Source organism: Lynx rufus, unplaced genomic scaffold (genome assembly GCF_022079265.1).
Source record: "Lynx rufus isolate CCGP_SWC_20201006 ecotype Redwood Valley unplaced genomic scaffold, mLynRuf1.p SCAF_19, whole genome shotgun sequence".
NCBI classification, from domain to species: domain Eukaryota; kingdom Metazoa; phylum Chordata; class Mammalia; order Carnivora; family Felidae; genus Lynx; species Lynx rufus.
The window spans coordinates 36,753,009-36,777,523 of record NW_025814833.1 but is presented as its reverse complement, the minus strand read 5'-3'; the positions used below and the strand labels follow the sequence as shown (position 1 = coordinate 36,777,523).

Here is a 24,515-nt window from a genome sequence, read left to right as displayed (position 1 = left end):
GAAGTATTTTTAAAAAGCAAGGGAAAGGTAAAAGTAAATTTGAGGAAGTGTTTGCCAGTTCTTGGGGGACGCAGGGACGCAGGGTAGATGACAGGAAAACAAAGGTAGCTACGGTAGCAATGGGAATGTTCTAATTCCTAAGTTGGTGGGTAAGTTTCTAAGTTTTCATTTTATCACGAGGCTTCGTATCATACATAACCTATTCTTTGGTATGTACCAGTGGTCTTTGGGATGTTGGACACAAATATCTAGTGAGGACAGGACTCAAATCTTTGAAGACATTTAAAAACTTAGCCTGGGAAACGATGTTTCCTATTGCAAATGATAGCGCTTTGAAAAGACGACACAATTTGAATTGTTAGCTCAAAGTCTTTGCATGTTTGAGCACGTAACGTGTTCCCTAACATAAATGCAAGGAACAGTGTCAAGCAAGGTCAACGAAGAAACTTAATGAAATGAAAATGGGTACTGTTCGAAGAATCATGGTATTCTGTGCAAATTTCTAAACTTCTATGTTTTAAGGATGCTTTTGCATTAAAGGTCAGAGAAAAAGACGCTATGACTTCATATTACTCATTAGAGGCTTTTATTTTTTTTAATGTGACTCAAAGATACTGAATCCTTGGTATGTTTTTTTTAAGGGAGTGACAACACAAGTTTTAGGTGTAAAAATGATCATATGAGACAGCTTCAGGGGTACAGAAAAGCAAAGGAAAAAGAAACGAAAAAGAAAAATAACATAACATTAAAAAATACACAAACATAAAGCAACATAAAACCAAATGAACATAAACATCAAAAATGAACATTAAAATAAAGAGAAACATAAAAAGAAAGAAAAAATTAAAGTGGTACGCCTGAATGTTTCGACAGAGTGGTTTCATCCCTTTAGAATCCTAGAGCAAGTAATTCAGTATTTTCAACAAATCGGCTTGTGTTTATTTATTCTGATCCTAGCACTTGCCGCTGGTCGTAATCTTTTATTAATCTTTTAATGTGAGCCAGCTTGTTATAAAGGTACTGGCATCTTTGTTTTTCTCCACCATAATTGGGATTAATCCGTTTCATCTTTTCATATTCCAGAGAGATTTTCTTACTAATTTCCTGATATTCTTTTGAGTCTGGAGAGAGGTGCTTCCTTTGGAAATCCAGCTTAGTAAATATTTGAGATAGACTTAGTATCTTGGTATGCAAGGCCTGATATTCATCATATTCCGCTCTAAATTCCTGCGCATAGTGCTGCCGCTGCTCCAAAGACACTACGGTGACGTAGTGAGCCAAATAATCGGGGCATCCAGATGCTGACCAAGTTTCACCGGAAGCAGCGCAAACTTCTTCAGCTTCGTCACTAGGGCTTGGCTGCGCACTTTCCCCTCGTCGGTCCAGATCTGTCTTCTGTTCCTCCATCGTCTCCGTATCGTGCTCTTGCTTCTCTGCTTTGTGTTCTCTAAATTTATATTTGGACTTCTTGTAGGACATCACGTGCATTTCCTTCTTAAGCTTTAGATACTTTCTTTGGACAGAGGTTGGGGGCAATGTTTCCAGGGTAGCATGTCTTCCCTGCTGCCTCAGAAAGGTTTTCCTATTTCGACTAAAACTGTCAACGCCTGGGTCTTGAGTGCCAGGTCCTCCTGAAAAGCTACTAGAATTGCTGCTGGCACATGCAGGCTGAGGAGGATTTGGAAGGGGAAGGTGGGTGGGGGGCGGTGGAGGAGGGAGAACGTTGGCAGTAGCTCCAGAAGGTTGCGAGAGGCCTACGGGAGGCTCTGCCCTGGTGTTAAGGGAATGACTACTCGAGAGTGACCGTGTTGCAGTCGTCAGGTGAGATATTCGAACCTTTTTCCTTGATAAGTTAATATGAGCTAAGTTGGAAAACTCGTCCTCCGATGTTTGAGCTGTAGCGGAACCTCCAGAAGATGCTCCGTGATTGGTGCCAGAAGCATGCTGAACTATGTCTGCTTTTCTGGAGAGCACCAACTCCAACGACTGCCTGTCTAGTTCACTATACCCAGGCCAGTCTTTGTGGACCTCTTTAAAAACGTAATCCTTTAAGGTATATGAAAAATTCTGAGTATTCAAATTGGCTACCTGCTGCAGAATTTCCCCGAGGGTGTTCTCGTCATCTTTGGTGATGCCGTCTTTCTGAAGCCGAAGAAGCAGTTCAGATTTCTTGTAGGCCTTCAGGGCCAGTAAGTGAATCACCCTATCCCTACATGGCCTCATGTGGACTCTGTTGACGACTCTTGACTTTCGAATCGTATATGCAGGGTTAATGGGAGCTGTTCTTTTTCTCTCAGGCACTGGATCTGGAACGACGCGTGGTGCTCTCCGAATCGGCGCTCTTTTCTCTCTCTGTAGTTTTCTGTTGTCTTTCCACTTGTTGGAGGATCCCTCCTCCGCTTGGGGCCTTGTTGCTTGTGTCGTCTGATAATAGTCGGTTGTGTCACATGCCACCCTCTTATCTTCCGTCGAGTCCGGGCAACTGAGCAGAGAGGGGCTGTAGATTGAGCTCCTTTGTCGGCTCTGGTCTCGATAGCTGTCGTCACCCACATTTGACCACAGAAAGTTGCACCTGTATTCTCCAGTGGGTGAATCGTTTGGGGGAGTTTTGATAAGCTCTTCCAGTCCTTTAAACTCAAGAGAAGCTTGAGGGGGTGCTGTATTCTCGTAGTTCTGATAAGAGGCAAGTGCCTGACTGGTGGGTCTGGTAAGCTGCAGAGGAAACACAGCGACATCGTCCTGCCTCGGCTCTAGGCCGTTTACCTTCTCTACTGACACTCCTGCCTCCTGGCGTACCACTTGACCCAGCACTCTGCCTCCGTGGGCTGCCATATAGTCATATCTGCGAAGATCAAAGTGCGAACAGTCATATACTTTAAAAAGCGAGAATTCTCTTTGGCAAAACTTTTATTTCTTATCGCGATCAGCTCTAAAAACCGCAATTCTAAAAGATTAACCACTTTGACAGTAAATGCTATCTAACGTAAACAAATAGAAATAGAAATTAAAAAAATAAGAGATTTCCCCCAACGGAGCCAACGCACGGAGTGCCTGATTGAGATGGAAGCTGGAGAGGTAAGGCTAGTTATAAAGATCTAATCTCTTTCCAGTGTTCTCCCTTTCACATTTTAGTTTGTCTTTAGGAGGAACTGTTAACCCTCACTGGAAAGTGCTAGATTATTCTCTGAACTCAGCACAGAAAACACATTTCCTCCCAGTAAATCCAATATCAAGTGGAGGTACTTAGTGAGGGGATTAATGGGTGGTACAAGCAGTCAGTCCTCCTGGCATTTACTCCGACATGTAAGTGGCTGTTGAGTCCTTCTTGGGACTGGAGCCTGGCCTAAATCAATGGGGACTCCCGTCGGATAGCTCAAGATAGCATTTTGCAATAATAGTGTATAAAAGGCAAAATTTTAGAGTCACCTGTTTCTCTTTCTCAACCTCCCCTAACCATTACCAAAGAGTGGAAGGAGTTTCCATCCGCTTAGGTGGCCACTTGCGTCCATCACTCTGTTTCTTTGCACTCCTCCCCTAGAAGACGCGCAGCAAACCATAGGATGGTCCAGGTAAAATTGCCCATGCTGAAAAAAACTCTTGCAGCCAGGCGTTCTAGAGATGCACAGTTTAATCACGGAATATACACGGCCTGTGGGAAACCATCCCAACCAGTTTCACCCCCAAACATATTAGGCACGGTTCTCCCTCCTTACCCCCTTCCCACTGCCAGTCCATCTTATTGTCAGATTTGCCTACCCTACCTGATGGCATCACTCTACACTTCATCACTCATCTAGAAAAAGCTGAGCATCATCTTCTATCACTCCCTCAAAGATACTTTTCATTCATTTCCCTCCAAAACACCTAGTCAGCCGCCAAATTCCCCATTCATCCAACAGATAGTTAGTGAGGATCTATCATGTGAAGTTAGTGTTCTGGATGCTTGGGGATGTTGCAATGACCAAAAATCCCTTCCCTCATGATGCCTACATTCTTGTCAAGTTTTTCTGCACATCTCAAATCCACCCCTTCTTCTCTCATACTGCAGCCACTGTCTTTATTTAGGCCAAGAACATCCTTGCCGATATTATGTACTCTTCCTAAGTTGCCATGTTGCCTCTAATTTTTTCTTGTTCTCAACCGTCTTCCAAATGACCAACAATCATTCCAATCAACTTCCCTTTAAAACAAGTGACGGTTCCCATTACTTAAAGAATAAAATTAATGCCAAGATGATCAACATCATGAATCCTCACTAATTATCAGGAAAAACCACAAAGACATATCACCTCACACCTGGTAGAATGGCTCTGATCGAAAAGACAAGAAATAACAAGTGTTGGTAAGGATGTGAAGAAAGGGGAATGCTTGTGTACTGTCGATGGAAATGTAAATTGGTGCAGCCACTATGAAACACAATATGGAGGTTCCTCGATCGATTAAAAACAGGCACCAAGGGGTGCCTTGGTGGCTCAGTCAGTGAAGCGTCTGACTCTTGATTTCGGCTCGGGCCATGATCTCACGGTTTGTGGGATTGAGCCCCACGTCGGCCTCAGCACTGACAGTGTGGGGCTTGCTTGGGTTCTCTCTCTCCCTCTCTCTCTCTGCCCCTCCCCTGTTCACACACACATGCACATGTGCTCTCTGTCTCAAAATAAATAAATAACCTTTAAAAATAGAAATGCTATATTAGCAAGCAATCCCACTTCTGGGTATATATTCAAACAAAACGAAAATGAGACCTCAAAGAGATATCTCTACACCCATTTCAGCATTATTCACAATAGCCAAGACATGGGAAAAAGTGTCCATCGATGGATGAATGGATAAAGAAAATGTGATATATGTGTATTCAACCATGAGAAAGAACATTCTGCAATTTGTGATGTGGATGGACCTTATGACATGGAGGGCATTACGCTAAGTGAAATAAGTCAGACAGAGAAAGACAAATACCATATGATATCACTTATATGCGGAAGCTGAAAGAGCCAAACTCATAGAAACAGGCTAGAATGGTAGTTACCATGAAGGGTAGGGAAAAAAGGGAGATATAGGTCAAAGATCCAAACTTCCAGTTATAAAATGAGTAAGTTCTCAGGATCTAATGGGATCATAGCAATTATAGTCAATACTGTATTACATAATTGAAAATTGCTAAGCGAATAGATGTTTTTTTTTAAGTTTATTTATTTTGAGAGAGAGAGAGAATGAGTGAGGGAGGGAGTGAGGGGGGTGGAGAGAGAGAGAGAGAGAGAGAGAGAGAATATCCCACACAGGCTCCTTGCTGACAGTGCAGAGCCGGATGCAGGGCTGGAACTCACGAACCGTGAGGTCATGACCTGAGCTGAAACCAAGAGTCAGATGCTTAACCAACTGAGCCACCCAAGCACCCTTGAGTGAATAGATCTTAAATGTTCTCCCCACCTAAAAGCAATGGCAATTAGATGTCATGATGCAGGTATTAGCTAATGCAACGTCAGTAATTCTTTTGCAACATATAAATGTATCAAACCAACATGCAGCCTACCTTAAATTGACACAACGTTAGATGTCAGTTATTTCTCAATAAAGCAGGAAAAAAGGAGACAAAATTAAACCACTTTGGTATGGCATACGGGACCCTTCTTATTCTGTCTCCAATCTACCTCGGTGCTTGTACTATGTATCTAAATGCTACATCGATCTGTTCACTCTTCTCTGAATATGCCCCCAAGCTTGTTCCTATAGTAGCCTTTCACTTGATTTCCTTCTGCTCACTAATGTTCTCCCCCCCCATCTTTGCCTGCATTGTTCCTTTACTCTATTCCTTTCCTTGAATGACCATTCTGTCTAAAATAATAATCTATGCACATGCCCACTCCAGTGTTCTCCTTCTACTCTCTCTTCTTTATAGAATATATACTACGTAAAATTATGTTACGTATAACTGTTTAATGGAAGTCACCCTTACCAGGATATGAGCTTCATGAGGGCTTGGATTTTATCAGTCTTTTGCACTGCTGTGTCTCCAGTGCCTAGAACAGTGCCTGGCACACATAGTAAGTACTCAGTACATATTGGTTGATCAAATGAATACACCGAAGCCCTCAACTTTTAAATCTCACTCGTGTTGGGTTCAGCCAGTTAAATTTCTACTCAACCTTAAAAACCTAGCTCCAACGTCACATCACAGGAGATTTTCCTCTATGCAAAATGAGTACGTCCCTTTATTACAACCCTAGAGCACTCTGTCTCACCTCTATGAAAAACACCACAAACTGTATCACAAACTGCATCACTTGTGTGCCTGTCACCTCCACTAGACTCTGACCTTTACAAGTCTGGCAACTACGCTTTACTCAAATTTGCATGATGCTTCCTTTTTGTCCCCAGTACCTCACTCTGGAAGTAGCAGGTGTCTAGCAGAAGGCACTCTCTCCAAGTTTGTCGAAAGAATGAATAACAGTGTGTTTGCATTTCTCCCAGCAAAGATAGATTACTGTCACATCAAGAAGTTACACTAAGTCTGTTAACGTCAGAGAAATGTTCTGTTCTCCTTTAAGATTTTTTTCATGGTCCTGTTAACTTCACAGTATATTTGTATTTTGAAAAGTCAAATCACTGCTGCAGAGAGAATGGAAAATAGTTCCTCAGAAAACCAATGAACTGCTGAAATACATTCAGCAATATAGCGTTCTAATGTATGCACAAATGCTTTGTTTGATTCTTCCTGGAGACCTCTAGTAGACACAGAAAGAGATAATATATCCTTCAGTATCTTTAAGTCTGCAGCCTTTGGGAGAACAAATAAAATAACGACAACAGCCCGACCCAGCAGAAATAACGACAACAAAACATTCCTTAACATAAGTCTGGGAAGTGGGGCACATCATGACAAAAAGTACAACATGGTATCCATAGACATAAAAGAAGACTCGAAAACATGAAGAATTCATGCTTTCTGAAAAGAAAACTGAATACCGTAAGAATGCCAAGTAATATTAAGCTACGACATGCATTTAGTACAATTACAGAGACAACTTGAGCAGGATTTTTTTCTTTAAATCTGTCAAGACTATTCTAAATTCAACTGTAAGAAAATCTAAAAGAATTTCACAGAGGAGAGTAAGAACGGGGCGTTAACCCTACCTGAGATAATAACATAAAGATAGAGTAGTTAAAAGCGGGACTAGCCTAAGAAGAGATGGAAAATAAATGATAATGAACAGATACCTGAGACACAGAGCCCAGGAATTGGCAGATGATTTAAAAGACCATCAGTGATCAACGTAGAAAAAGCTAGATTCCATGAACGTTGCTGAAGACAAATTGTCAACATGTTAATAAAAATATAAAATCGGGATCTCCCTTCATACTATATTCATATTATAGAACGAATTCCAGATTTATTGAAGAATTAAAATATGAAGCCGTAAAGCAACAAAAGACTTGAAACTTTAGAGTAATGGCAATAATCACGTAGAAAAATATGAGCATAATTTATTACATACAAAATAATTATCACATAAACAACACTCACATTTTATCTCAAGCCCCAAAATTGGTATCAAAGTAAGGAAGGCTTGAAGACTGATACTAGATATCTCTGTTTGGAGACACGCAGGACAATTTGTTTGCATGGGCATAAAGAAAAAGTTAATCGATCAAATTATTGAATACTATCTTAACTTTCTGATTAAGGAGGTAGCAATAATAAATTATGTTCCAACAAAATTGAATTTCTTTTGTACGTTGTCTAGCCTGCCATGTTGTTACGACCACGGAATAGACGTTGATTTCCCAAGGTACTAAGCGACCGGATGAGAATAACAAATAAAATGACCACCCAACTAATACATTTTGAAAGGTCATTGGACAATCGCTGTCCCATTTTGTCAAGCCACTCATAAATCTACCCAGGTTCTCTAGCAAATGCGGAAGCGGTTAAAATGACAAAACATCATTAATCCATCTCAAAGTAATATACAGTTGACCCTTGAACAACACAGGGGTTAGGAGTTCCAACCCTCTGCACAATGGAAAATCCACATATAACTTTGGGCTTCCCCAAACATTAACTACTAATAGCCTATTATTGACGGGAAGCCTTACCAATAACAGAAATAGTCGATTAATACACATTTTGTACATTACATGTAGTATACACTGTGTTCTTAAAGTGAGCTAGAAAAAAGAAAGTGTTATTAAGAAAATCATAAGGAAGAGAAAACACATTTACAGTACTGTATGTATGTACATGTGTATATATACACATACATATATATACACACACACACATATACATTATGTGTGTGTATATACATACATGTGTGTGTATATATATATATATATATGCCACACAAGTGCAGCTACACAGCTCAAACCTGTGTTGTTTAAGGGTCAACTGCACTGATTTCTTATTACACTTTGATGGCACTTCAAAACCTGCCTTTGACCACTGCTACTCAAACCAATGAGCCCACCGAACCACAACCTCTGGACAGTCCTGTGTGAGAGAGCAGGAGGCATGGGGAGCTATGCCTGTTCATTTACACCAGGCGTCCGGTATCTCACGGACACCCACTCTATAGCCATGTTCTGGCTTTGTAGTAAACTTTGAATCATTCTTACTAGTGGCCAAACCTCTTGAGGTCTGGCCTAGTTTAGAACTCATCCCATTTCTCACCTATCCATTGTTTTTGGTCATCATCCAAATTACAAGCTCCAAGAGAGCTCTACTTCCTTCTCCGTGTGTCTTCACACTTCTCTGAATTTCTGTCGCTAGGTATCTATCCACATCCCTACCCTTCTAGAACTCTGACATCATAGCTAGCAATCTCCTCAATATTCTCTACCTCTAACCTTAAAGCGAAACTCCGTTTTCCCCCAAGGACGCTACTTTATCTACAGTCCTCTCAAAATAAGCCAACTTGTTTTCTCTGACTCCTTGACCTCAGGGTTGACGCATATATGCCAAAGGCATATATAGTAATATATACGCTAACAGCATTAATGGCTTTGACAGGCAATATTTCCACTAAAATTTGAAAAGCCCAGACTTGCATGTATCATGCTCACGTTTTTGGTCCATGTTTCAGTGTCTCTATATAGTCTGATCAGAGATGAACCTTATTCTTCAGGTGACTATAATGCTTCTTGATTTTTGAGTCAGAATTTCATAGCCTTGTGGAATAATCTCTTCCATATTCTCAAATTTCTTCCCTTAAAATTTTTCACAGTAAACTGCTATAGTGCGGTGATACGCTTTCTTAAGGCGACAGTGGAACAGACAAGACAATTGGAAATGCTCTCATTAAACCAGCACCTGGACTATGATTAATTTAGCACTTCCCTTGGGTAGAAACCCTTTTAAGGGAGGATTCTGTCCCTACCTTCCTAAAAACTCCCTGAAATCCCCTTGCACTTAATGCTTGTCCTTGTTTCTTCCAAAGCCCAATATCAAGATCTCCCAGGAATCTGAGATAGTAGCCATTCTCCTACATGTGGACTGATCTCCTCAACAATGGTAGTCATTTAACTTTTCATTTCTCTCCAAGTGGTTTTTGTCTGTCCATTAAGAACAGAACATTATAAGTACAAGTATTTTTCAAAGCACCGATCATAGCTCTAAAAACGCCTCCTTGCTCAGTAAAATGCCATTAGGACTGAGCTTTTCACAATCATGTAGTAATCTTAGCCAGGCTTACCTAGCCCATTATCAAATGGCATTTGGGGCAACTGTATACACATATTGTGCTCCAGGAAAGCCCAGCATGCATAGGGCCCATTGGATATTTGCTGGATCGATGCAGTAACTCTGTGTTCTCTTTTTTTTCACTTTTAAGTTTTTGTTTAAATTCCAGTTAATTAACATACAGTGTAACTTAGTTTAAGGTGTAGAATTTAGCGATTCATCATTTACATACAATGCCCAGTGCTCATCCCCACAAGCGCCCTCCTTAATGCCCATCGCCCATTTAGCCCATCCCCCCACTGACCTCCCCTCCAGTTCCCTCAGTTTTTTCTCTGTAGTTAGGAGTCTGTTTTCTGGTTTGCCCCACTTTTTTTCTTTTTTCCCCTATTTTAATCAGTTTTGTTTCTTAAATTTCACATCTGAGTGAAATCATATGGTATTTATAGATCTCTGACTCATTTTACTTAGCATAATACTCTCCAGCTATATCCACGTGGTTGCAACTGGCAAGATTTCATTCTTTTTATACCTGAGTAATATTCTACAGTATATATACCTCGTCTTTATCCATTCATCAGTCGATGGAAATTTGGGCTCTTTCCATAATTTGGCCATTGGTGATACCGCTGCTGTAAACATCAGGGTGCATGGGGCACTTCAAATCAGTATTTTTGTATCCTTTGAGTAAATACCTAGTAGCGTAATTACTGGATCATAGGGTAGTTCGAATTTTTACCATTTTGAGGAAATTCCCTACTGTTTTCCAGAGTTGCCTGATGTTGAGTGAGCATCCTTTCAGGTGTCTGTTAGCCATCTGTAGGTCTTCTTTGGAAACATGTCTGTTCAGGTCTGCTGCCCATTTTTTAACCGAGTCATTGGTTTTTTTGGGTGTTGAGTTTTATAAGTTACTTATAGATTTTGGATACTAACCCCTCATCGGATATGCCATTTGCAAAGATCTTCTCCCATCCGCAGGTTGCTTCTTGGTCTTGTCGATTGTTTCCTGCTTTTGCCTCCCTTGCCTCAGGAGACATATCTAATAGGAAGTTGCTATGGCTGATGTCAAAGAGGTTACTACCTGTGTTCTCCTCTAGGATTTTGATGGTTTCAGGCCTCACATTTAGGTCTTTAATCCATTTCAAATTTATTTTTTTTTTTGTATGGTGTAAGAAAGTGGCCCGTTTTCATTCTTTGGCATGTTGCTGTCCAGTATTCCCAACAGCACTCGTTGAAGAGACTGTCTTTTTTTTCCACTGGATATTCTTTCTGGCTTTGTTAAAGATTAGCGGACCATATAGTTGTGGATGCATTCCTGGGTTTTCTATTCTGTTCCATTGATCTATATATCTGTTTTGGTGCCAGTACCATGTTGTCTTGACCACTACAGCTTTGTAATATAGATTGAAGACCAGAATTCTGATGTCTCCAGCTTTTCTTTTCTTTTTTTTTTTAATGTTTATTTATTTTTGAGAGAGAGAGAGAGAGAGAGACAGAGCATGAGCAGGGGAGGGCAGACAGAGAGGGAGACACAGAACTTGAAGCAGGCTCCGGGCTCTGAGCTGTCAGCACAGAGACCAATGCGGGGCTCGAAATCACAGACCATGAGGTCATGACCCGAGCCAAAGTCGGACACTTAACTGACTGAGCCCCCCAGGCGCCCCTCCAGCTTTGCTTTTCTTTTTCAAGATTGCTTTGGCTATCTGGGGTCTTTTATGGTCCCATACAAATTTTAGGACGGTTTGTTCTAGCTCTGTGAAAAATTCTGGTGGTATTTTGATAGGGATTGCATTAAATGTGTAGATTGCTTTGGGTAGTATAAACGTAAACATTATTTGTTCTTCCAACCCACGAGAATGGAATGTTTTTCCATTTCTTTGTGTCATCTTCAATTTCTTTCATCACCGTTTACATATGGTTTTCAGAGTACGGGCCTTTCACCTCTTTGGTTATGTTTATACCCAGGTATCTTATTGCTTTATTGTGCAATTGGAAATGGGAATGATTCCTTCATTTCTCTTTCTGCTGCTTCATTATTTGTATACAAAAGTGCAACAGATTTCTGTATGGTGATTTTGCATCCTGCAGCTTTACTGGACTCACATATCAGTTCTAGCATTTTTTTTTTGGTTGAGTCTTGGGTTTTCTACATAGAGTATCCTGTCATCTGCAAATAACGAAAGTTGGACCTGGCCCTTGCTGACTTGGATGCCGTTTATTTCTTTTTTGTTGTCTGATTGCTGAGGCGAATTATTCCAGTATTCTGTGAAATAATAATGGTGAGAGTGGACGTCCTTGTCTCGTTTCTGACTGTAGAGGAAAGGCTCTCAGTTTTTCCCCATTGAGGATGATACTAGCTGCGGGTCTTTCTTGTATGGCCTTTATGATGATGTTCAGGTATGTTCTGTCTATCCCTAGTCTGTGGAGGGTTTTTATCAAGAATGCATACTGTACTTTGTCAAATGCTTTTTCTACATCTATTTGCAGGATCGTATGGTTCTTATCCTCTTTCTTACTGATGTCATGTGTCACACTGATTGATTTGCAAATACTGAACCACCCTCATGACCCAGGAATAAATCCCACTTGATTGTGGTGAATAATTCTTTTAATGTACTGTTGGATTCAATTTGCTAGTGTTTTGTTGAGAATTTTTGCATCCATGTTCATCAGGGATATTGGCCTCTAGTTCTCTTTTTTAGTGGAGTCTGTTTTGGGAATCAGGGTAATGTTGGCCTCACAGTATGAGTTTGGAAGCTCTCCTTCCATTTATATTTTTTGGAACAGTTTGAGGAGAATATGTATTAACTCTCCTTTAAATGCCTGGTAGAATTCCCCTGGGAAGCTATCTGCTCCTCGACTTTTCTCTGCTCAGTGATTTTTGATTACTGATTCAATTTCTTTGCTGGTTATCAGTCTGTTCAAGTTTTCTATTTCTTCCTGTTTGAGTTTTGGTAGTTTATATGTTTCTAGGAATTTATCCATTTCTTCCATATTGTCTGCATTGTTGGCATATAATTTTTCATAATATTATCTTATAATCACCTGTATTTTTGTCGTGTTAGTTGTGATTTCTCCTCTCTCATTTGTGATTCGATTTATTTGGGTCCTTCCTCTTTTTTTCAACAAGTCTGGCTGGGGGGTTTTCAATTTTATGAATATTTTCAAATAACCAGCTGATCTGTTCCACTGGGGCTTTCTTTGTTGCTGTTTGCACTTATTTTTGTCCTATTCTTTATCATTTCCCTCTTCTGCTGGCTTTAGTCTTTGTTTATTGTTCTTCTTCTAGCTTCTTTACGTGCAAGGTCAGGTTGTCAATTTGAGATTCTTCTTGCTTCTTGAGGTAGGCCTGTATTGCTGTATTCTTTCTTATGACTGCTTTTGCTGTATCATGAAGGTTTGGGATCATTGTGTTTTCATTGTCATTTGTTTCCATGTATTCTTAAAATTTCTTCTCTAATTTCTGGGTTGACCCATTCATTCAGTAGCAGCATGTTATTTAACCTCCATGTGTTGGTGGTCTTTCCAAATTTTTTCATGTGGTTGACTTACAGTGGCATAGCATTGTGGTCAAAAAAATATGCATGGCATGATCTCCATCTTTTTGTACTTACTGAGGTCTGATTTGTGACTTAGTATGTGATCTTTTCTGGAGAATGTCCCATGTGCACTTGAAAAGAATGTGTATTCTGCTGCTTTAGGAGGAAATGTTCCGAATATATCTGTTAAATTCATGTGGTACAGTGTGTCACTCATTGTCCTTGTTTCCTTGATTTTTATGCTTAATCTGTCCACTGATGAAAGTGGAGTGTTAAAGTCCCCTACTATTATTGTAGTATTATCCATGGACTTCCTTTATGTTTGTTGTTAACTCTTTCAAGTTGGGGGCATAGATATCTCCAACTGGTAGATCTTCTTGTATAGTCCCCTTTATTATGATATAGTGCTCTCCTTATTACAGTCTTTGGTTTATAGACTAGTTTGTCTAATGTAAGTATTGCTACTATAGCTCTCTTTTGATATCCACTTGCCTGATAAATGTTTTCCCATCCCTTCACTTTCAATCTGCAGGTGTCTTTAGGTCTAAAATGAGTCTTTTATAGGCTACATATAGGTGGATCTTGTTTTTTTTATCCATTCTGACACCCTATGCCATTCGATTAGAGCATTTGGTCCATTTGCATTCAGAGTTATTAGAGACAGATGTGTATTCAGTGCCATGTTACTACTTGTCTTGACATTTTTTCTGGAGATGTTTTCTGTTCCTTTCTAGTCTTTGTTGCTTTTGGTCTGTCCAAAGAGTCCCCTTTAATATTTCTTGCAGGGGCTGCTTTAGTGGTCATGAACTCCTTAAGTTTTTGATTGCGTGGGAAACTCTTTATCTCTCCTTCTATTCTGAATGATAGAATACTCTTGGCTGCAGATTTTTCCCATTCAGCCCTTTGAATATATTATGCCGCTCCCTTCCGGTTTTCCAAGTTTCTGTGGCAAGATCTGCTGCTAACTTGTAAGTCAGGGACTCCTTTTGCCTTGCTCGTTTTAGGATTTTTTTTTCTTCTCAGTATATTTTTCAAATTTAATTACAGTACGGCTTGGTGTTAGCCAGCTTTTGTTGATTTTGATGGGAGTTCTCTGTGCCTCCTGAATCTAGATGTCCATTTCCTTCTCCAGATTAGGGAAATTTTCAGCTTTAATTTTCTAAAATAAACCCTCTGCCCTCTCTTCTCTCTCTTCTTCTTTTGGGGCTCCTATGATACAAATGTTATTACATTGGATGGAGTCACCAAGTTCCCTAAGTCTACTTACATAATCCAAGACTTTTCTTTCCATCTTTTGATCAGCTCTCTTATTTTGCACAATTCTACCTTCTATCTCACTTAATTGTTCCTCTGTTTCTTCCATCCTTGTGGTCATTACACTGAGTCAGTTTCTTTTTTTTTTCTTTTTTTTTAATGTTTGCTTATTTTTGAGAGACAGAGAACAAGCGGGGGGGGGGGGTGGCGGGGGCAGAGAGAGAGGGAGACACAAAATCCAAAGCAGGCTCCAGGCTCTGAGCTGTCAGCACAGAACCCGACGCAGGGCTCGAACCCACCAACCGTGAGATTGTGACCTGAGCCGAAGTCGGTCGCTCAACCAACTGAGCCACCCAGGCGCCCCAAACACTGAGTCAGTTTCAAATCGCAGTTGCTGCATTTTTCATTTCAGCCTGATTGGTTTGTAGCTCTTCTATCTGTGCGGTAAGAGTCTACCTGATGTCTTCTATGCTTTTCTCAAGCCCAGCTAGTATCCTTATGATTGTTGCTTTAAATTCTGAATCCAGCATATTACTCATATCTGTTTCAATTAGATCCCTGGCCATGACCTTTTCCCGTTCTTCCTTTTGGGATGAATTCCTCTGTCTCGGCATTTTGTCTAGGTTCCTATCTTCTTCTGTGTGTTAGGAGAGCCTGTCATGTTTCCGGCCCCTGCGAGAAACGGCTTTATGACGGAGAGGTCATACACTGTCCGGGGCCTGGCGCTTCGGGAAGCGTCTCTGCTGTGTCATGGCTGCTCTACCCCTCTTTTGCAGTCTTTTGCAGTTTCTCCTTTCCGGTAGTGGGGAGTGTTCGGGCCTTGGGCAGAGCGTGGTGAATTTAACTGGGTGTTCTCTGGTCGGCTTGCTGAGACCTGATGCCGTTTCCACCAGAGCTGGAGCTTCGCAGAACTTCATGGTCAGGAGGCGTGGTGCTTGCAGGGGTTTGTGATGGTCTTCTGGAGGATGGGCCGGCCGTGCTGGTTCTTAGGCACGCTTGCCTGAGAAAAGCAGTCCCAGCAGAGCACGGGGGGGGGGGCGGGGGGGGGCAGGACTTGGAGTAAGCAGATTAGGCAGTGTTGGTGCTGTGCTGTTTACCGAAGTTGATCTATGCCGAGGGGTGGAGGAGGGAAATGGCACCAGCCCACTCCTTTGTCCCTGGAGAGGGGAGTTCATGCTTGCTGCTCTCAGGGAAGCACTTTCAGAGAAGCGATCGTTTCTCCTCCTGTGTCACAGGCATTTTGCAGATCCCTGATCCCACACTGTCTCTGAGTCACTCGCCACCCTGTGACTGATGCAGGTTTGACCCAGAAGGGCAGTCGTGCCAGAGCGTAGGGGCCTTGGGATTTGAGGCAAGCGCAGTAAACAGCCAGCGTCCCAGTGAGCTGCCGTCAGCAGGTGTCTCTGCACCTGTGCTGAGGGGCAGGGGAGGGAAATGGCACCTGCTGGTTCTTTTGTCCCCAGAGAGGCAAAGCCACCTCTCACAGATGAGCTCCGAGAAGTATGAACAGTCTCTCCCGTGCCCCTTAGGCGACCTCAGATGGTACTGTCTCTGCCCCAGGGTTGTTTGCCTGTCTCTTCTCCAGGAGCAGAGCAGCGTCCTCGGGTCTCGATCACAGCCTCTAAAACCCCAGTCTTTGAGCCCTGCTGGTGGCAAAAACAGGAAATTCAGCCCCCCTCTCTCAAAGCCAATGGCTCCCGGGGAAGTGTTCCTCTTGGGTGTATCCCTGTGTGCTCCCCTCTCTCTTGCCTTTCTCTGTGACCAGGGCTCCCTCCCGTCCACAGTGTCCACGATCCATTTCTCCCCCAAACCACATCTCTGCACTTCCCGCCTTTCTGGATGTGACCTCTTCTCTCCCTCCGGTTGTGCAGTTTGTTCTACAGGTCCTCAGGTCGATTTCTTGAGCATTCAGAATGATTCGATAGTCATTTAGCTGTGTTAGGGGGACGAGGCAAACCTAGGGTCCTCCTACCGTGCCGCCACCTTAGCTGTCCCCTCCTGTGTTCTGTCATTTGTAGTAGCCCAAACCGGACATTTCGAAAGGATAAGATTGTAAACAGTGACTCAAGTTAGTTAGCACAACCTTTGAATACAGTTTGATCTGTTTTGGACTTCTGACTCACAGTCACTTTCATAAAACATTTTCTTACAGTCCCTTTTATGAGCTTTCCTGAATTAAAAAAAAATACCTTTAAATATTTTGATGCTCTTTTATTATTGATGCCTTCCATTTGAGATTACATTTTTATCAGGCTAGTAGAAATATTAAAGAGAAACAAACCCATTCAGATCATTCTGGGGAGTACCCATATTTTTAAATTATTGTTAAACTGATGTTTTCATCCATTCAACTGATCCCCCATGATTGTGGTATTTTAAACACGGCTGAATTCAGCGTATTATACAAATGCTCTATGAGCAACCGCAAAGGAAAAGGATGTCTCTCTATGACCTTACCATAAACTGGACCAAACTTTCGGACCAGGATTATCAAAAGAGAGCAAGTATACGGTATTATTCTTTATACCGTAATTTGACTAATTCTGCAGGTGTACATTACACCACACGTTTCCTTCCTCCTTCCTTACACTCACAGAGACAGAGAGTGAAAGGACTTCAGTTCATTTTACCCAGCCTCTTCTTTTTACAGCTAAAGAAACTGAGGCCCAGAAAGAGACATACCCTAGATCCCAGCATTTGCCAGATCTCAACTCATTCACCATACCAATATCCACATTTAGGGTATAGATGAAATCCGATAACCCCAGGAGCTAGAGAAGAAAGGGGCAGTCACGGCACTAGGACGAGAAACTCAAGGTTGTAGTTGGTTTAGAGTGTTCACCGTGGAAGAAAGTTCTTCCAGCTTGATCAGCCCAGCTGCCCACTCTGTAGCTCACTATGACGCGCAGTAGGCTGTTTGCACAGATCCATGAGTAATGAATTATCGTAATACTGACTTTGCTATAGGGTCATCAGAAAAAAAATCACAAAACACTGAATCAGCCGCACAGTTCTGTCATACCCAATTCGGCCAGGATCAGAACATGGCCACAATTGTCTGGAGGTGAACCGGATTCATGGAAAATTTGACCCCAATGTGTCTCTAGACAATGTAAATAAATTTCTTCTACCTCAGTTCTTATTTTTGATGAAATTCTCTTTGGGGGACACCTCAAACATAATTCTACCACCGGCAATTTCCAGAAACCAATTACGAGGAAATTAGTTAGGAAACACTGGGAAGATTAAGGACAGAACAGTGACAAAAATTAATCAATTTCGACTTTGCTAATTTGTGACTGGATAAATCGAATGACAGTTGTTAGAATCCTCAGGTTTCGAATGGAGCTATATACCCTGAGAGAAATTTAAAATGACATCCATGGAAAAGTTCATTGAGGCTGGGTGAGTTTCATTTAAAACGGGCCTTTCAGTATTTTTTTAATATAAAATGGAATAGAAATATATTGATATGAGCATGTAATTATTGACTTCTATTATTATCCCCCCTTCATTTCCAGAGTTACTATTTACATTATGAGAGGAAAACATGATACAGCAGAATAATCCCAGCTATTCAATTAAGACAGACTTGGCTTTACATTTTGACCTCACTCCAATTATGAAATTAATTAACTTCTCTGAACTAAATACTCTTCATCTATAAAACAGAGATACTAACATTACCTCCCATAAAACATTTTTACATGGAATTTTTTAATGTTTATTTATTCCGTGAGAGAGAAAGAGAGAGAGATTGAGAACATGAGCAGGGGAGAGGCAGAGAGAGGGAGACACAGAATCCAAAGCAGCCTCCAGGCTCTGAGCTGTCAGCACAGGGCCTGATGCGGGGCTTGAACTCATGGACAGCGAGATCATGACCTGAGCTGAAGTTGGACGCCTAACCGACTGAGCCACCCAGGTGCCCCTACATTGAATTTCTCAACAAACGGTAACTGAATCATGTTTACAGTCTAGATAAAACCACCCTAACATCATCTCAGTGACTAAAATAAAAAAGACATTAGAAGTGTCAGATAGAGAACAAACTGAGGGCTGATGGAGGGAGGTGGGTGGGGGATGGGCTAAATGGGTGATGGGTATTATGGATGACACTTGGGAGCACCTTGGTGGTTCAGTCAGTTAAGCGTCTGACTCTTGATTTTGGCTCAGGTCATGATCTCACGGTTCATGGGATTGAGCCCTGTCACTGGTTCTACGATGATGACGGCATGGGGCCTGCTTGGGATTCTCTCTCTCCCTCTCTCTGTCTCTGCCCCTCCCCCACTCACACTTTCTGTCCCTCTCTCCCAAAGTAAATCAATAAACATCAAAAAAAAAAGAAAAAAGAAACAAAGAAAGAAAGGAGGGCACTTGTGTTGAGCACTGGGTGTTATATGTAAGTGACAAATCACTAAACTCCACTCCTGAAAACATCACACCATATGTTAACTAGAATTTAAATAAAATTTTGAAAAAAAAATAAGCTAAAATACATATTTTTTAAAATGTCAGACATATATAAGATACAGATTAGGTATTGTTAGTACATTGGCTGAGCGGAAATTAAGGCAGCGGTTCCAAAGAAAAGCCAGTTTCAATTAATATTTTTGAAGGAGGAAAATTACTAATTTAACTCAGTCTTGACCATGAGTTCGTGACTTTTTAATATTCTGTGTACCCCATGAGAAGTACACAGAAAATGGAGGAGGATGGTTGCCTTAAGGAAAAGCATTTGTGTGACTGTTTCAGTTGCAAGCAGAATCAGCCATTTCTTTTCATGGCACGCCATTTTCCCTTGATACTAACAACTGACAAACTATGCCTCTGTCAGATACAGATATTGATCGGATACTTGCGCGAAAATGAACGTGAGCCTATCACTTCAAGGAAAACCACCACCACTGCTAAAATTCAAGGTCTTCGGTGAAAATTAAAATTTTGAAAAACTTGTATCCACCACAGTAAGTGTGAAAGCTTCCTAATACCTAAACTCTCTTCTGATGAGATTGGGGACGTTAAAAACTATAATTATGTAGATATTAATCCAAGTATTTGCCCAATGGAAATGAAAACACAGATCCACAGAATGTCAATCGGAGCTTTATTCATAATCAACCCGAGGTGAAAACAACGCAAATGCCCACCAGCTGATAAGTGGCTAAATAAATTCCAGTACACCACTTACTGTGATGAGTACTGAGTAATGTACAGAAGTGTTGAACCACTATATTGTACATGTGAAACTAATATAACCTACATTAATTATACGGCAATGTAAAAAAACAAATAATTATTTTAAAAATAAAATAAGGGCACCTGGGTGGCTCAGTTGGTTACGCATCTGACTCTTGATTTCAGCTGAGGTGATGATCTCACGGTTTGTGGGTTCAAGCCCTGTGTCAGGCTCTGCACTGACAGCGTGAAGCCTGCTTGGGATTCTCTCTCCTTTTTTCTCTGCCTCCCTCTCTCTCTCTCTCTCTCTCTCAAAATAAATAAATAAACCTAAAAAATATTTTTTTAAATAAATTATGGGACATCAATGTAATAGCATAGTCAGCAATGAAAAGGAACTTGGGATGGGCAGAACAAAATGACCTTCTAAAGATGTTCATGTCCTAATCTCTGGAACCTATGAATGTGTTACCTTACAGCATAAAAGGAATTTGCACTTGTGAATAAGGTTAAGGACCTTAAAATGAGGAAATTAGCCAAGATTATCCAGGCAGGCCAATCTAATCTCATGGGTCCTTAAATGCAGAAAGCATTTCTTGGCAGTAGCCAGAGAGAACTGTGATAAGAAGAGTCAGAGAGATTCCATGTTGCTGGCTTTGAAGATGGAGGGAACAGGGCCGCTTGTCAAGGAATAGAGATGACTCTAGAGGCTGAAAAGGGCATGGAAACAGCTTCTCCCCTGGAGTACCCAGAAAGGAGTAGAGCCCCGCTGAGAGCTTGACTTTAGCCCAGTAAGATCCACAGAACCTTAAGCTAATAAATGTTTGTGTTTTATAACACCACAGATGAATATTAAATGCATTGTGCCAAGCGACAGAAAAACCACATATCAATCCATTTACATGACATTCTGAAAAAGAAAAACTATAGAGATGGAAAACAAATTAAAGGTTGTCAAAAACCAGGGATGGAAGAAGTTGAATACAGAGGAGCACTTTTGGGGGTAATGGAAATGTTCTACATCTATCTTTTAGCGGTAGTTACTAGAATGATCGCATTTGTCAAACTCTCAACTATTCACTAAAAATGTAATCAAATGAATGTAAATAATACCTCAATAAATCTGGTTTCAAGATGTTTTCTCAGTTTGAATTTTCCATACAGGAAATATCAAGAGATTAAAACCACATAAACAAAAGCTCTTTGGGGTCCTCAGTAATATTAAGAGTATAGGAGGTCCCTGAGCCCTAAAAGTTTTGGAATCTCTGGTCTAGTAGCTACTCCAAACTAGACCATTGTATTTGAGAAGAATAATACATGTTTTTATCAGTTCCAAAATTATTTTTGGTCACTACCGCACTGCAACAACATGGAGGCAGGAAGCTTATTATGATCATTTAGCCCCCATCGTATCACCAGAACATAGCACAGAAACTGGCACCTAGTATCTGTCTCAATCTCCTGCTGATGAGGCAACGAATTACCACACACTTAATGGTGTAAAACAACATAAATGTATTCTCTCATAGTATTTGGGGTCAGAAGTCTGAAGTGGGTCTTACAGAGCTAAAATCAAGGTGTCGTCTGAGATGCACGCTTTGGGGAGGCTCTAGAAGGGGATCTATTGCTTGCCTTTTCCAGCTTCTGGAGGCTTCTAGAGATTCATGACCCCTTCCTCTATGTTCAAAGCCAGCAACGTAGCATCTGCAAATTTCCCTGATTTTTCTGTATGCCTCTTCCATCTTTAAGAGCCCTTCCGGTTAAACACAGGGCTCACAAGAATAATCCAGAGTGATCTCCCATCTCAAGACCTTTAACTTAATCGCATCAGCAAAGCGCTTTTTGCCATGTAAGGTGATACAATCACAGGTCCCGGGATTAGGCTATCTTCGATGAGCCATGTTTCCATATTGCAGAACACATGCAATCAAAAAAAACTTTATTGAGCAACCGCATACATACCATACGATTCACTCTGTTAAAGTGTGCAATTCAATGTCTTTTGGTAGATTCACAGAATCGCACATCTAACACCACAATCATTTTAGAACATTGTCATCACCCTGAAGAGAAACTCCAGGCCCATTAGCAGTCACTAGCTCCTCCCAAACCACACAGCACTAGGCAACCGATAATATATCTTCTGCCCCTATAAATTTACCTATTTTGAACATTTTACAAAACCGAAATCATACAATCTGTGGTATTTTGCAAATGGCTTCTTTTGCTTGGCACATTTTTAAGGCTTATTAGCATGCATCAGTACTTTATGCCTTTTTACGGATGAATAGCGTGACCTTCAGTGTGGATTTGCCACATTTTATTTGTTCGCCGAACAGATAATATTGCTACCGTTTCCACTTTCTGTCAGTGTAAATAATGCTGTTTTGAACATTTGTGTGCAAGTTTTTGTGTGAACGTGTCATTTCTCTTGGGAAGAAACCTAAAGATAAAATCGTGAGGTCACATAGTAACTCCATTTTTTCACTTTTCGAGGAACCGCTAAACTGCCTCCCACAGAAGGTGCACCATTTGACATTCTCACTGGCGGTGTCCGAGGGGTCTGAGGTTTTCACCTCTTCACGACACTTATTACCTGTCATTTTGATTATAGCAATCCTAATGAGCGTAAGGTAGTGTCTCATTAGGATTCTCGCTCTCATTTTCCTGATGATCAACGATGCCGAACACATTTTCATGTGTTTATTGGACATTTGCGTGTCTTCTTTGGAAACTGTGTACTTAGGGGCGCCTGGGTGGCTCGGGCAGTTAAGCATCCAACACTTGATTTGGGCTCAGGTCGTGATCTCATGGTTCATGAGATCCAACCCAGCATAGGGCTCTGCTCTGACAGAGCAAAGCCTGCTTGGGATTCTCTCTCTCCCTCTCTCTCTGCCCCTCCCCCCGCTTGCTCGTGTGTGTGCACACGCGTTTTGTCTCTCGCAAAATAAATAAACATTAAACAAAAAAAGAAAATGTGTATTCAAATTCGTTGCCTATATTTAAATCGGGTTGTTTCTTTTTTGTTATTGACTTACAGAGTTCTTTATATTGTCTAGATTCAAGTCCCATATCACATATAACTTCTGCGAAAATTCTCTGCCATTCTTTGTGTGTTTTTTTAAAGGTATGACAGGCCAGGTTACTTCACAGTAAAACTAATATGCCATATCCATCAATTCTTATAGCAGATTCCTAAAAGAATTTTTTAAATTGAGTTTTCTCATTGTCAAACAATGTGTTCATGTGGTAGGAAAAAATAAAAGACAAGTCATGGAAATAAAAACTCTGAAACTGCCCTAGTTCCTAAAATAAGAAATCTGCAAAATAAGAAATTAATGTTCATTGCTTGAAATATGTGCTTTATTTTTTATCTCAAATTCATTTTGAACGCTTGCCTTGTAATTTAATACTTAAAATACGCTAGCTAAATTATTTGATAATATGTATACAGTCTTACTTCTCTGGATTGACACGTTTTACACAACAGTGTTTAATTAGTGCTGGTAAAAACCACTTGATAATTTGAATAATTGATTCATGGATTAACAATTTATTCAATAATATGAATGGCATAAAGACCAATCAAGAGAATGGCCTGGTAATCGTTCACTGTGCAATTCTGCCCATTAGCAGTTCTAATTCAAGTTTTGAAATTTATATTCCATTCGGTTTCATGACATATTTCTGTGGGTGATTTAGCAAAAATAGGTAGGCAACGCCAAAGTCTTTTTTTTCTTTTTTCATTCCTTCCTTCCTTCCTTTTGTGGGAGAAGAAAAAGAATTTTTCCTTTACCCTTCTAGGTTCTTGGCTGAGATCGTCCCCCCCATAATAAAAGGCAGATTAGCAGGAGTAAAACAAACAGAAGCTTAATAACATGAACAATTCCTGTATACTTGGGAGAGACCCAGGGAAACTGAGTAATGGCCCAAGCCACCACCTAAAACGCTATCTCCAGCTGAAGACAAAAGAAGTTACTGGGGGTAGGGGAGCCAGTCTTGGGAGGTTATGGGGGGGAGGGGAAGGTGCGGTAAACAAGGGTAAGGTTGTTATGCAGATTTAAGTTGGGGGCCTTCTCAGTTGATTGGTTTCTAAAGATTTAGAGTTATCTTCCTCTTCTTGGTACAGAGAAGGAAACATCCTTACAAACAGAGGTTTCCCTTATAAATGTAAATGTCCCTTAAAAAGGGGTAACTTTATTGGGTTTTCAGAGCTTTTTCTGTGTCTGCTGTTTCTAAAGTTAGTTCAAAATAATCCTTCTAACAAAAAGACATATTTCAGGGTAGCATATTCCATTATTTTGAGGGTTGGTTATCATAACACAGAGAATATATACGGAAATGTATAAAATGGCACTCAACACTGTTCCAAATTAAAGCTCAAACTGGAGCCACTGGTCAATAACAGCAAACCAGAACTTTGAATCAGCTTCAACCTCTCCCAGCAATATGACCTTTTAAGAGTTCATCTGAAATTTCCTGATTAGCACTAGTGAGGTCATCTAGTATGATAAAAATCTCTGCCTTTCCATCCTTCCTCCAAGGAAGATGAAGCCATCCTTTCTTTTGTTTTGCTAATAACTTCCTTGCCCCTCCCTCCTGCTCTAACCTTCCATTTTGTACAACTCCCGGGACTATCTCTCTACTTGCTAGACAAGATGCTGTCTGGTTCATGAATCGCTTCATAAAGCCAATTAGATCTGCAAAATTACTTGATTGAGTTTTGTTTTGTTTTGTTTTGTTTTGTTTGAATTTTGTTTTTTAACACCAATGCCGGCACTCCTTTCATTAGGGCTACAACTAAGGGTATTAAGAATTTTTCTGTTATCAACTTTGTTTTAAAACATAAAGACTTGGTCTTGAACTTGAAGTAT

At 40.8% G+C, this 24,515-nt stretch overlaps 1 protein-coding gene across 1 annotated transcript in view; it reads right to left on the bottom strand.

Moving 5' to 3' along the window:
- Positions 1-942: 942 nt before the first annotated feature.
- Positions 943-24,515, bottom strand: part of LOC124513921 (RNA polymerase II elongation factor ELL2-like) — a 100,035-nt gene continuing 76,462 nt past the window's right edge. Inside the window, exon 2 of the mRNA XM_047081961.1 lies at positions 943-2,842. Coding sequence (XP_046937917.1) covers positions 943-2,842 — 1,900 coding nt within the window. The remainder of the gene's footprint in view (positions 2,843-24,515) is intronic.